The following is a 14,701-nucleotide window of genomic DNA, read 5'->3' on the forward strand; positions in this document are numbered from 1 at the left end:
GTGCGACAGAGCACGAAAGACACTAAAGGAATACTGTTCCACCCACCAGGCATTCTAATATCAAACACAAACAGAGGAGATTAAATGTTACTTAGCTGACACTAATAGCTTCCTAAGTACTCAATATTTACGTATTTATTTATTTTACAATTTCTCCATAGACAATAGAAAAATTGCTGTAATGCCTCACTCCACCTCAGCATGTCTTAGTGCAGATAGTTGGTGTCCCACTCAACTCCTTCTAGTCTAAAACACAAAAAAAAATTGAAGACCCTAAAGAATCAGCTTTCTTCTGCTTCTTCTACACCATATTTTGCCTGTCCATTTTGTCTTTCTGGCTGATTTAGGGACAGAGATCAGACAAAGGTCAATGAAAGCTCTTCTCTTTTTTGAAATACAAGTGGTCTTTGGATTTTGAGGAAGAGGATATTTCCTGTTTAGCTGATTACTCATTAGAAAGATAGCTAAGGCTTATAACAGACTATCTGCCAAATGTTAACTGCAGATACCTCAACATGGGTGGTGGTGGTGGTTCTAGGACACAATTTTAGGTGGGGCACTGTAAATGAGTCCCATCAAACAAAATCCTGCTGTTGCATCATACTGGAATGTGCGTGATACACTCAGGGTCAGTGGAGCAGCTATTTTTCAGGTGGTGGATCTAATCTGTTAAATTAGCAGCTGTAAATGTTTCACAGAATTGGGATAAAAGTACATTTATTTTACTCTGATTATATTTTCTTATTTTTCTGAGTGGGGCAGGTCACCATCTACTGATTCAAACACTAGTGCTTGCAGCTCCATTGTGTTACTTACAAAGTCGTCTATCTAAGTACTGATTCAGTTCTTCCCTGTCTAGCTGGTGAGAGCTGATGGAATCCCAGAACAAGATGGTGTAGTTACAGGCCAAAACCATTTACACAAAAATATTCTAAAATGCCTGAAAACATTCATGAACCTCTGAGATTCTCCTATCCCTGGTTTCTACTTACTGTGAGGTTCTGCTGATAAACCCAAGAGTTAACTGGAAATTGAAGTAAGTCTTCTGTGTAGAACTGGATGCAGGCGTTCCAGTGAACTACCATATAGAGTATCCCAAATTGGAGTACAATCTCAAAAATGATGTAGGAAGTGTTCCCTATCAGATCTGTTAACTAAAGGAGCAAATGCCAATGGTTATATCTCCTCCTATGAAAGCTATGAGTTTACAAGAAGACAAGAGCCATTTCAATATTAGGGGCTGATGCTAACCTGCCATATTTTTGTATGCTTTTCCCAAACAGCTACTATTACTTCCATCTTACCTGGATTTAGCTTCAATTAACTCGTCTCTTTACAAGCCCTGGTCTTTGGCCAGTCACCTGTAAAATAGGTCTACATGCCCCACATAAAGTACATTGAGCCTTGTCTTCAAACAGAAGGGGTAATGGTCAGAACTAGTTACACTTTCTACCCAAATCACTCATCCCAGTTCAAAATCAAGATCCAAAATGTGTCCTCCCACATGCACTGTGTCAGAAATCACTACAGGCTCATGATTGTCAAAGCAGCCATGAGGTTGTGAGCTAACTCTGAAGCACCATTATCCATATGGACACAGAAGTCACTGAAAATAAGAAGCCTGGGTAACCCAAGACCAAACCAGATAAATACATGATCAGTGTATTAGGGAGTCCGAAATGTAATGCAGAAGCCTGTACATCACAGCTAGTCCTAATTTAATCACAGGTGAATATTGAGATACTGTCTGGGTTAGGGGGATTTTTTTAGAATATGATTTAATATCAATATTGCAAATTTAAAATAATTCATACAGGACAGGCCATGTCAGGTACCATTAGAAAGGTTATAATTTGTTAAGTATGATGATAGTGTTTATGTGCATGTGTCATATTTATGTTTGATGTATCTGTATTTCAACTTGTGCTGTGTTTCTGGGTGACATCCCAGACAGGATGGCATTAGCAATAAGCCTGCTTCATGTCCCATTAAGGGAACTCAAAGGTACAATGAAACCCAGGGAAAGAACTCATAAGACTACACCTTATAAGTCACCAGAACTTGCCCAGGTGACCCTGGACTCCATTTTATTTCTGTGAATTTCCACAAGCCGCATGGCAAAGGGACATAAAAGGCAGCTGTTCTGTCCCATGTTGTCTTCATTCCTGCTTCCTACCTCTGGATCAACTCATCTGCAACTGAAGCTGTGAAACAAAGGACTGAGACCCATCCAGATACTACATGTACACCAGAGGGACTGTACAAGCCTGTAAGCTCCACAATTCTACTGAGAATCTGATATATATGGACTTTACAGTCATTTGTATGTATCTGACTGCTTTGACCATTTAACATTTCTCTTATCATTTGTTTCTTTCCTTTTGTAATAAACCTTTAATTTTAGTTACTAAAGGATTGGCTGGTAGCGTGGTATTTTGGATAAGATCCAAACTTATATTGATCTAGCAATGTGGCTAACCATTTGGGGTTAGGAGAACATTTTGGTAAAGGGAAAAGTGTTTTAAATAGTTTCTCTCTTTACTGGACCTAGCGGCTGATTGGGAGCCAGAGACTGAAATGCAGTAAAGGGGTCTGTATATTTTTTGTTTTAGCTTCTTGATAACCAGTGTGGGGAATCAAAAGCACTGTTTGTGACTGGTTGAGGAGTCTAACTTCAGTGTTACACACCAGTGTTGGGAGAGTCTGCTCTCCTTTTGCAGCCTGCCCTGATCTTGGCATTTTCAGGTGGTCTACCCTAGGCACGGAGGGGTCACAAATATGATCAAACAAATCAATTTTTTGAGTCAGGCACCTCATTTGATCTCATTTGACGTCAGATGCTAATAACACATCTACGACATCCTTTCTCTGCTTATGCTGAATTAAATACTTGGCTGAAAAATGCTATAGGCTAAGGGCCCTGCAGGGTTACCAGCATTACCAGCCAGGTCTCAGTTATACAAGCAAATCATGGATCACATCATGGATGGTGAATCATTTATTTAATTGCTATTCTTGGACTGAACAGTGTATGTTCCCAAGGTGAGACCTCAGATGGGATGAGCATCATCCAGTTTTTGCCTGGATGTTCTCTTCCCATCATGATCCCAAGCTCAACACAACCAAGGTCAAAGAACCCGAACCCCTGAAAATGATCCTCAGATCTCCAGATATCCAGCTCAAGGTGCTGAATTGCATAACTCTTTCGGGCACCCTGGAGTGGTTACTGAGGAGGTGCAGCTGTTGAAGCTATATTTCCAAGGAAAGGATCCAGTGTGACAATTGCTATGCTCTTGCATATCAGTGGTAGCCAGTTATTTTCATCAGACATTGACCTGTCAAACTGTAGGAACAAAATATGGATACAATGATAAAAAGAGAGAAATCTGAGGCTACTGGATGACCTACGTTTTTTTGACTCCTCCTTTATTTTATTCTGGAATAGTTAAGTACAGCACATGGTATTCTATAATGCTCCCAGAAACCATGCTTATCTTCAACACAACAGAGGCTACAAGTCCCAGTATAGGATGCTCTTGAGCTGTCTGTGTGAAGATGGAGTATAATCTGCTAGGACCCTTGGTCTTGAATGACCACAAAGCTGTATTAAAATGAGAAAAACAGCAAGAGTTCTGTGGCACTTTAAAGACTAACAAATGTATTTGGGTGTAAGCTTTCGTGAGCAGAAACCCACTTCATCGGATGCGCAAAGTGGGTTTTCTGCCCACGAAAGCTTATGCCCAAATAAATTTGTTAGTCTTTAAGGCGCCACAGAACTCTCACCGTTTTGCTAAAAACAGACTAACACGGCTACCCCTCTGGAACTCATTAAAATGAGAGCAACTTGAAACAGCTCCATTCTATGCAAACTAGACATGACCTAATTCCTGTTGCCAAACATGACCAGCAGTTGGGCAAAGTTTTGGGGACCTGATTTTAATTATAAATCAGACAAAAATCCTAATAAGTTAGCAAGTGCACTGACCTGATCCCACTCTTCAATGTACCTCTTCATTCTTACGATGCGTAAGAGCTTCAAAACACGGGCAATTAAGACAACTTGAATCACCTGCATTATAACTTGTCTGTCATAGGTATGCTGAATCGTTGAACTCTACCTCAGGACAAGCATGTAACAAGATGACAGAAGTGGCAACGCTATAATACTAATCTTTATATTAAAATTCTTATCCATCATCTGGCTGACCACTAAAAATTCTTTTTCCTGTTGAACTGATCTGGATGTGCACACACCAATCAATGCTCATGATCTGTATGCGCCTTTCGTTTTTCAAATGGTAACAAAAGATATAACCTACAGATCATGCAAATTTCTTACTGGAAGGACCATTTACTATATATTGTTCAACTCAAACAAGCACAGTATATCTACCCACGCTTTCATACTGTGGCTATCACTGTAGTATCTGAGCACCTGCTTCTTGAGCAAAGCCAGACATGTAGGGCTAGGTTTAAAAAAAAAAAAAGTGGTGGTTAGTAATTGGAAGGGTTTTTTTTCATTTTCCCTCTGTATTTATTTGCAAAGTTTTCTAGATTTACAAAAACCCACCCACAAAAGAATGAAGGGTAAAGTATTGCGCATAAACAAAATATCATGGAGCCACAATGAATGTGCACAATGGAATGCCAAAATACCAATGATCAGTCCATAAAAATAGTTAACAATATATAAGTGTAATATAATTTTACTAAATGTACCAGTATTTTGTAGACACATATCTGCTATAATACATTTCCTTGTCAAAACCTATTGTATTTATTTTCCAGAGTCTTTCATAGAAGCTGTTTTCTGAAATGCTTTGCAGAAATACAAATTAAACAAGAGGGAGGGAAAAAGTAAATGGCACAGACGAAGGAATGAAGTTTTATATTCAAATGCTATCTAAAAATGAATGAAAAGACAATGAAATGGAGGGTAGATGTGTCTTATGTTACCTTCTATTATGCTGTTTCTTCAAAAGGAGGGATATATGGGAGAGGGAAAAGGGGAGAAACTTCTCTCTGTCTTTTACCTTTAAGATGATTATAATGAAATCTGTAGGAAGAGCAGATAGAAAATCAGGAACAAACCAGGATCTGAGATAGGCCTTCCGAATAAGTTTTAGATCCAAGATTGCTAGCTAGTAATAAAATGGAGAGAAAATAATGATGAAAGAAATCCCTAAGAATACAAATATTTTCTCAAACTTACAGGATAGTGTAAAGCATTTGCTATGTGTCAGTAAGTCTCTGTCCTTATCCCCAGTGCTTGCTCTTACCTCACTTTCTCCAGTAATAACTCCCAATCTGAAATTCAAGATAAGGTCGATGAGAAAGAGTCCATCGGAGACCAGATTGAAAATAAACATTCCATAGAGATTGTCTAGTTCCTCTCCAAAAGCTAGGCCAATGGGAGTGGTCAAGAGGGTAAGTACACTAACTCCAAACATGAACACAACATAGAATTTCCTGCAATCAAATAGGGAGAAAAAAGGCAAATTATAATCCAAAACCAGCATAGTTACTCTAGTTGATAGGGACCTAGTGTGGGAGTCAGGAGACATGAGGTCTATTCCTGGTTCTGTAGATGATTTTGACCAAGTCATTTCCTTTCCCATTCTTTATCTTTTGCTATGTGTTTGCTAAATTATTAATATCACCAGACTGGGACTCCATTTATTTGTACTACAAATTTAGGACTCCACTATGCTGAGAGCATACTATATAGCCTGTGAACCAACAGTAGTGTCCAACCAGACAGCCAGAAACCATGGAGTTGGCTCTTCTGACATTCAAAACCACTCGTCCTCTTAAGGTGAGCAGCAACACTGATTTTATGTGCTTTCAGATTCATCATTGTTCACAGTATGTTTCTACTTAAGAACTTACAATTACTGATCAAAAACGTCTCACACTGGTGAAAGGTTTTAGATTGTATGGTTCTACATGAGGAGCAGTGTAGTTTATGAGGTTTAAATGCATCATAGTGATTGCATGAAGAGTGCATATGGAAAACAAAACCAGGAGAGTATGCATGGGCTCCCTTGAAGAGGCTGTGTGGGTGGATGCCGGTGTATATCAGTGTGATCTTAAGAGCATTCTTCTGTCAGAGGGCAAGGGGCTCCCTGGTATCTAGCAGTGAGTTTCAGCTGGCCTGACCAGCTCAGTGTACCCCAATTCATTATTGTTATAATCTGTATCTAAAAGATGGCACATAATATGTCATTGGAAAACTAACAACTCACTGATCATAAATAATTTTGCATGATGTATGTATGGTCAACCCACAAAGGCTTATACAGATATGCTCCAATTATAACTAAAATGTGTTTAAACCAGGCATGTCAGGGGGATAAACAGGTTTTTTTCAGAAAAAGGAAAGGCCAACACCTCAAATCAGGTTTGGCCAAATTCAATGGGATATTCATTTGTATCAGAGGTTGCAGGAACAGATCATTTGCATTATAAAAATCACCAGCAGCCCACATCAGCTTATTATAAGCTACTTTTGGCTTGTGTGGCATTGGGTGGCTGTTTTCAGGCAATTATGGCCTGTGGGTTTTCCACTTGTCTGTGAAGTCGGCTTTCCTTTCTCTTGAACAGTACCCCACTGTGTTTTTTGCCTCAAATCCTGCCCAGCATCAAGACATTTTGCCTCAAATGCCACCTGGCAGCATGATGCAAATCCCCACCTAGCATCACGATGCCCAAATGCAACCCTCAACACCTACTTTTTTGGGACAATTTTTGCAGGTTTTTTGGGTCTATCAAATTTGTTTTGGGGCAGTTTCCTGGCATATTTTGTACCCTTGAGAGAAAACTTTATCTTTAAGGAACTTTATCTGGGGCTACATTTCAGCAAAATACATTTCAAAGGTTTACTGGACTATAAAGAGAGGGGCAAAGAACCCCTAAGTTATCCTTTCACCCGAGGAGACAAAGAAAACCAATCTTTTGGACAGTGGGGATCCTGACTAAAATCTAGTCAACTATTGCTGGAAAAGGAAGTGTGTTCAAGGTAGTTTCCTCACCAAAGACTAACTTATTAAGTTAGGTCTTAGCCATTAGAAAGTATATTTTTACTTGTTTGTTTGTAACCCTTCTTTTATCCCTTTGAGTCAAACTTACTTAAACCCTATTGTTGTTTGAATTAACCTTGTTTTGCTTTCCATCTAAATCAACCCAGTGTTTTGACTGAACGGAGGTGACTCTTAACGCCAGTCAAGGTAACGCCGCTGTTTCTGTCTGTAAAGGCGCAGCGAATTTAGCCTCTTCTGTGAAGGTACAGTGACATGGGCTGTGCGGTGCAGAGAGCCATCTCTGCGGAGCTCAGGGGCTGCACTGATGGTTACCTGCTAAGCCAGGTTTGGGCTGGGAGAGCCCTGAGCCGTTGACCGGCAAGGCAGCTGAGCTGGTGGGTCAGGGAGTTGTCACACAGCTTCGGGGCAGCCACGCTCCCACTTGCGGAAGCGGAGAGAGGTAACACGCTGCCTGGCAGCTCTGGGTAGCCCCAGCAGCTTGTCTCCTCCTCACCCAGGGCTACCAGAACAAGCTGTGGGGGCAGAGGCAGGGAAGAGAGGCCCAGACATGGGAAGAGGCCGCAGAGCCTCTCTGCGGTAGTGAGATGGGTCTGTAGTAACGGGGCCGATGGCTCAGCCGCAGGCCCGCCCCTCCCGTGGCCTCAGCACCTGAAGGGGCTGTAAGGGTGGATCACGCAGTAGGGGGCACGCGCCACCCGCCACTGCTCCCGCCTCAGGGCGGCCGCGCTGCCAAACACGAACACGGTGAAACGCGTCTCCTCAGGGGCCAGCAGCCGGGCCCAGCGGCCTCGCCACGCCATGGGGGCTCCTGCCCGGCCGGCCCCGGCGGGGAACGGACACAGGGAGGGCGGCGAAACAGGGACGACACAGACAGGTGCGACGAGGGGAAAGTAATGGTGGGGGGAGGGGAAGGATAGGCACCAGGGGAGGGGTCAGTGGGGAGGCAGGAATGGGGGAGGGGTCAGCGGGCGCTGAGGCGTAGATACGAGTCATTGAGGGAGGCGCGCGCGGGTGTCTATGCTCGCCCGGGGGGAGTCGGAAGAACTACATTTCCCGGCGTGCTCCGAGCTGGGCGCGCCGGCGCCGTCGGTGTCGAATCACGGGAGGCCGCCGGCTCGGCGGGCGCATGCGCATTGGCCGTAAGTGCGCGGGCCAGGTAGGAGAGGCGGCGGGCGAGGGTGGTTGTTGCGCATGTGAGTTGGGGGAGGGGGCGGGTCTGTCTGTGCTGCCGGAGAGCCTCCCCTCTCCCCCCCCCCCGTGTGGGGTCCCGCGCGGGGAGGGGGCGGGGCACCGGCCCCGTCGGGTGGCGCGCGGGCCGGCCCTCACCGGCCTCTCGTTGTGTCCGCAGGGATCGTGGGCAGCCGCCGGAGATGTCGAGCCTGGCGTCCGCCAGCTGCGAGCCCCCGGGCCCCGAGCCGCCGGAGAAGAAGCCGCTGAAGGCCTGCTGCGCCTGCCCCGAGACCAAGAAGGCGCGGGATGCCTGGTAACTGACCGGCCCGGGGCCCGGGGACGGGAGTCCTGCCGCCAGCGCCTGTGGCGCAGCTCAGGCCGGGCCTGGTGAGGGCGCAGGCCGCAGCCTGTGGTGCCGCCTCCCTCCCTGCAGCCGCCCGACAGGAGGCTTTCCCCTGGCTGTGGTTAATCCCCCGTGGGAGCCGGTGGAGGGGTCTTCGTCCGGAGACGGATTCTCCCATCAACCCGCCTGCGTCTGCCCCAGGGGTTAGGCCGCCTGAACTGCAACGCTCGGGGGTGTGGGTTGTTCACACCCTTGAGCGACACAGCTGGGCTGGTCCAAGGTCTAGTCCACACTAGCCCTTATGTCGGCAAAACTCTTGTCGCTCGGGTGTGAAAAAAAGACACACACCCACAGCCCGAGCGACAAACTTCGGTGGCATAAGCGCTTGTGTGGTTTTGTTACGTCGGCTGGAGAGCTCTCTCCCACAAGCATCCACAAACGCTTATGCTGGCAAAACGTCTGTCGCTTAGGTGTGGTTTTTGTTTTCCCCACCTATGATCAACAAATGCTTTGCCGGCGTAAGTGCTAGTGGAGACAAGGCCTTAATGTGAAGTGTAGTCCAGGGCTGTTGTGTCAACAGAAGCCCTCTTCTTTCAGCATGGTGGGGCTAAATGGGGTTTTGTCAGCATAGCTATGTCACGAGGGTATGTGTCTTTTTCCCCCATAATCCCCCCGTACTCCTGAGTTACATATCTGTCCATATAAATCAGTGGCGCTCAACCTTTCCAGACTACTGTGCCCCTTTCAGGAGTCTGATTTGTCTTGCGTATCCCCAAGTTTCACCTCACTTAAAAATGACTTGCATACAAAATCAGACATAAAAATACCAAAAGTGTCACAGCCCATTATTGCTGAAAAATTGCTTACTTTCTCATTTTTACCATATAATTATAAAATCAATTGGAATATAAATATTGTACTTACATTTCAGTGTATAGTATATAGAGCAGTATAAACAAGTCATTGTCTGTATGAAATTTTGTACTGACTTCACTAATGCTTTTCATGTAGCCTATTGTAAAACTAGGAACATATCTAGATGATTTGATATGCCCCTTGGAAGACCTCTGCCTGCCCCCAGAGGCACACATACCCCTGGTTGAGAACCACTGATATAAGTTTTAAGTGTAGCCCAAGCTTCAGGTTGGTTCCTAGTGGACAGATGACCTCATACCAAATCACCATCTCACTAGTCAGTTCCCCCTCTCAGCAGTCTGCATGTAGGCCAGTAACTGAATAGGGCATGGAAATAGAGCCTTGTAAGAATGGCCATACCGGATCAGATCAATGGATTATCTAGGCCAGTCATCCAACAGTTGCTGGTGCCAGTTGGTTCAGAGGGAATGAAGGGTAATTATTGAGTGATCCAGCCTTCTAATCCCTAGAAATGCTCCTAGGATACAGCTAAGGAGAAGTGGTGCTTGGGGAGCTTTGTAAGTCATTGCCTTTATTGCCTCTGCTTTGCAAATAGGGGATTTCAGTTGCCAGAACTCTGTCTGGAACTTTTCATCATTTTAATTATACATTAGTCCAGTCCCTCAAAAACAAATAACACACTCCCTGTAGATGATATTTTAATTCCTAGGGGGTCATCTGCCTTTTTCTGGCAGTGATTACTTACTGTTTGGGGTTTGTTTTGACAGCCTCACCAATTGGTACAAATGATACAAGATCTCTTTAAATGGTCAGGAAACTAGTCCAATGTGTTGATGTTTAAAATTCCAGCACCAGTGGTGGTGCAAAAATAGCTCTCCAGAAAAAGGTAGTGTGTGTTCAGGTCTATGGGATCTAATCATTACTTTTTTTTTTTCTTACATATTGTTTTACTCTGATTATAAATTAGCTTTCTGCCTTTTGAGATACTCCATCCAAATAAATATCTTATGGGGGAGGGAGTTTCAGAGAGCGAAGCTGAAAGGCCCAATCTGTTAAGCATTTTTTAGTTTTCATGTATCACAATCATCAGAAATTCATAGTGGGGTGAGGGCAGGGGGAGTGACTTGTTAGGTCAAATTTAGCTCATCTTCTCAGCTGGCACAGAGTGCACCCTGTAGTATGTTTTGCTCTTTCTAGTTTTAAATGACTCAGAGGCTGAGTGAGATTTGCTCTACTTCCCGTGAGAGAATAATCCATGGTCTAAAAGATCACACCGATAAAGGACTCTTCCTGATATGCATCCTAATTTTTCTTAACTCGGTTTTATCCCATTATTTACCCCTTTGAACTTCTCTACACATTTCCTTTTTTCCCTCAATATTTTCACTTTGTCAATTACTTGTAGATGACTTGCACTGTCTCCTTTCTGTCAGCCTCATAGCACTCCCTCTTGGGATCTAATATACTGAGAGTTTTGAGACACTGCAAGTACACAAGACAAGGAAGTGTGTGTTTGAGTGGGGATATTAAATGGATATATCAAATTAAAAATCACACATCCATCTGAAAATTGTTTTCCTACTGTCATTACAAGTAACAGAGAGGGATACTTGTCCATGTTATGTTTTATATATGCCTATGATAACACTTCCTGTATCGTCAGTTTCCCTATAGTTGTTTTCTGTCTTCTACAGTGTACATTTCACTGCACTTTCTATATCATCAGTTTCTCTTTTGCTTCTGGGTTTTGCACACAAAAAGTCAGAGAAAACACTTTATAATTTTTAGTTTTTAAACACCATAATTGGTAAGTGGTTTCAGGGACAGGTGTAGTGTCAGAAACTATTAACTTTTTAAAAGCTAATAATTTTTTTTAAAAGCGTCTCTCTACATATTCTTATGACCCACGCAGCGCTCTCTTTGCTTCAGACTTTAAAGACTTTTAATACAAGTTAAATCCTAATTTGTGAAGCTTTGATTACAATTTGTCTGCAAACTTGTAGAGTAGAAATAATGTTTAACATCTAATAATGAACCTTGGCCTCACTGGGGAAGTTTAATCTTGCTAAATGGTGTTCTTCCCTTTAAAGGTCAGAGAATAGCAACAATAATTAGATGGGGGGTTAAAAATAATATATACACAATTTGTAATGTCTTTAATTGATACGAATAGCAACTCAGATTGCAGTAGAATTTCAGAAACCAATTTACTTTTCATAATTTAATCTGCTTATATTTTAACATTTTTTTGAGTTGACAGTAGTGCAGTAGATATCTAATGGTCCATGGAGAGCCTGCTGATCGCATGGTTCTGGTTGCTTCTCCTTTGGGACTAGGACTCTCTCGGTTTGCAAATCAGCAAGCACACATTGGCTCTTAAATAATTAATAACCATCTATGATTGCAAAATGTAAACGCCACACAGGAGACAAGAATTATTTAAGGTGATACAAAGTGGTATACATTGCTACTTGTTTTTCTGTCTTATGCAATTAAAATTAAAATAAGGACAATGTAGGCTAAACATCAGGATAACTTCCTGAGTGTGGGGCATGGTAGTCCATGTAATACTTCCTCAAGGGAAAGGGCAGATGCTCCTTAACATTGGACATTTTAAAACTAGGCTACTTTACACAAGAGGTAACTATCCAGTAATACTAACTTCCACTAGATATTCTTGAGGATAAATTCTTAGGATTTGAAAAATGATTAGACACTAATGTAGATAATGAGAACATTCACTATTACATTAGACAGGATAAAAAGTTTTTGTTTTGTAAAATGGATATAAAATCTATTGCTTCAGCACATAACCCAGTGACTAACTGAAGGAATTTAAGGAGAAACTTAAGAGTTATTCCATAATTGTCCCCTAAGGAGTATCTTTCTCCTTCTGAATTATTTGATACTGGCTACAGACAGAGACAGAATCCTGGATTGAATGAAGCCGTATGGGAAGTCCCATGTTATACTTGGCCATAGTAGAGAAGGGCCTGATATATGAAGTTCATTTCTGAACTTTCCCATAATTTTTAGGCCTGGTGTCCTCTTTAGATAAAGCACTGTTTTCACTGTAGGGCATAATTCTGCCCTGGACAAGAATAGAGGAGACAGAATCTCAATGACTTAATAGGGTTCTTCCATTTCCAAATCCTTTAATTTGAAAAGGCTTTAGGGAAATGGCAGTAATCTTAACTGAGGTAAGCCTGTGGCTTCACTGCCATGCAGTAGGCTGGGAGACAGTCCATATCTTTACTAGGTGCCATCTCATTTCTACATGCAACAACTAGATGAGGATAACCTTGCTGAAGTAAGCCAGTTAATTCTCTCTGAGTTAAACTGTACAGCAAATGAATTTGAAACTACTGCCTTTTTTAATTTATTTTTATTTTAAATATTTAAAAACAAGCCGGGAAAGTCAAACAAAAAAAAACAGCTGAGTTTAAGGGCTGCCTTATATTAAATCAGATTGTTTCTTTCATGTAAGAGATGTTATGGCCTGCTTACTATGAAATCCCTTATACAATTTCTTCCCTTCGTGGACCCTTCACCTGCAAGACTCCCTTGGTCCTGCAGATCTGAGTATTACATGGTGTCAATTTTGCTAATTAACCAGGGAAATCTCATTGCCTTTCAGCATCATTGAGAAAGGGGAGGAGCACTGTGGGCCCCTTATTGAGGCTCACAAGGAGTGCATGCGAGCCCTGGGGTTTAAACTATGAGTGAGATGAGACACCGGACTGTATGTATGGTGAGTATAGACTGCGGGACCACACTCATCACTTGGTCTCTGCCTCCGCAGTGGCACTGAGAACTCAGTAGGTGTCACTGGTAGGCATGGACTACCAGCACACCACCTCCTTTAGGTGTGAAGGGTGGTACCTTAGAAAAAGAGAAGGGAAGTATCTGCTGCTGTCCTCAGCGGCTAAAGAGTAACTGTTGCTGGCCTCTTAGAGGTTTTGCAGTGATGAAAGGACTCCTGGGAGTCTGCGTCTATGTTAGGTAATTCAACAATGACAGAGCACATTCTGGCCCTTATGAACAGCTGTGCTGTAATGGATTTGGATTTGGAGGAGCTGGTGGGATAGCCAGTGGAGATCGGGATCTCTGCTCCTCACACAGCCCCTCTTGGATTGGTGGAAGTGCTCCTGGTGAGGACACGAACCACTGACCCGAGGAGGGTAGTATGGACATGAACCACTGCAGTAATTACTGTAAGTCGGCCTGATACAGGTTGACTTACATTTCTAGTGTAGACATACTCTTAAATTTGCTACAACAGAGAAACTCTAGAAGTAACTGTCACTAGTGTGATCTTCAAATTGCTGCATACAGTGACCTCAGTGGTTGGAGGCTATTGAACTGTTGTTGGTGAAGTCCAGTAGAAGTCTTGTCTCTTCTTTGAATTTTTTTCTTCCTCTCTTAGGTGATTTGCTGTGGGATGACTGGTTTCTCACGTGGCTGAACAATATTAAGTTATTTCTGCAAGCTACTTCAAAGAACAAACTTATGAGGAATCTATGTATAAAAGGAATTTCTAACTAAATACGTATAATGCCTCTGTGGCATCTCCATTATCTGATCTTGACTCGATGATATAGATATATTTTCCTCTTAATAAAGGATTTTAAAATGCTCATTCCCCTTTCATTTTTAAAGCAAAGACACCCCCACCTTCTAACCCAAACCATTTTCTGTGGTATGTTGGTCAGCAGTTGGATAACAACTCTCCTTTCCTTATCCCTATCCACATTAGACTGAGAACCTTGGAATCTGCAGCCATATTAAAACATGCTGGTTTCTAGCAACATTTTCCCTCCACTGCTATGGATGAGGAAATCATGTAGCCTATAAAATTATCCTATTGTGGACAAAAGCAAAGATATGATGAAGCTTGTAGCTGTTGCCTGTTGTGCAGGGATAACCAGTATCACAGATAAGTCGGAGCCTCTGCTCTTGTAAGCCTGTTGTTCTTTGCAAGGAACTTTCTCTAGGGTTGAAACAGCTTCTGCTGCCTTAAATGTTGTGCTGACCACATCTCCTGAGACAGAATTTTAATAATCATTGGCACTTCTCTACCATTGCTTGAAAAATTCACTAGCTCATGGAGAGTTAGGAACTTTCCAAGTCAAGTTGAGGAGGCTTAAGTCAACACCTTTTAAACATAAGTTTCTAGTCCTTATGGATGCTAAGATACGCTCAGTGTCTTTAACTTTGTTATCCTATTCCACTCCCAAACAGACTCTGGTGAAGGTGTTTTTTCAAGTTACTC

At 42.7% G+C, this 14,701-nt stretch overlaps 1 protein-coding gene across 3 annotated transcripts; it reads left to right on the forward strand.

Annotated features, from left to right (window-relative positions):
* The first annotated feature begins 8,032 nt into the window (after nt 1–8,032).
* On the forward strand, nt 8,033–14,068 carry COX17 (cytochrome c oxidase copper chaperone COX17). 3 transcript variants are annotated; one of them, XM_067546006.1, is made up of 4 exons: nt 8,033–8,179; nt 8,389–8,523; nt 13,067–13,180; nt 13,856–14,068. In XM_067546006.1, the coding sequence occupies exons 1-3, from the start codon at nt 8,058–8,060 to the stop codon at nt 13,149–13,151; spliced, it is 342 nt and encodes a 113-aa protein (XP_067402107.1). In that variant the 5' UTR covers nt 8,033–8,057; the 3' UTR covers nt 13,152–13,180; nt 13,856–14,068. The 3 variants fall into 3 exon arrangements, with proteins under 3 accessions (XP_067402107.1, XP_067402110.1, XP_067402108.1); XM_067546009.1 differs by having other exon boundaries at nt 8,075–8,196; XM_067546007.1 differs by having other exon boundaries at nt 8,168–8,233.
* Nucleotides 14,069–14,701: the final 633 nt, after the last annotated feature.

This window comes from Emydura macquarii, unplaced genomic scaffold (genome assembly GCF_026122565.2).
Source record: "Emydura macquarii macquarii isolate MOO-44397 ecotype Brisbane River unplaced genomic scaffold, CSIRO-AGI_Emac_v2 contig_1119, whole genome shotgun sequence".
Lineage (NCBI taxonomy): Eukaryota > Metazoa > Chordata > Testudines > Chelidae > Emydura > Emydura macquarii.

What these genes read in the sequence shown, in the direction of transcription:
- COX17 (XM_067546006.1), top strand. Translation starts at nt 8,058, where the DNA reads ATGCTCGCCCGGGGGGAGTCGGAAGAACTACATTTCCCGGCGTGCTCC. An exon ending in CGGGCGCATGCGCATTGGCC is followed by an intron (nt 8,180 to 8,388) that starts GTAAGTGCGCGG and finishes TTGTGTCCGCAG; the next exon opens with GGATCGTGGGCAGCCGCCGG. An exon ending in AAGAAGGCGCGGGATGCCTG is followed by an intron (nt 8,524 to 13,066) that starts GTAACTGACCGG and finishes ATTGCCTTTCAG; the next exon opens with CATCATTGAGAAAGGGGAGG.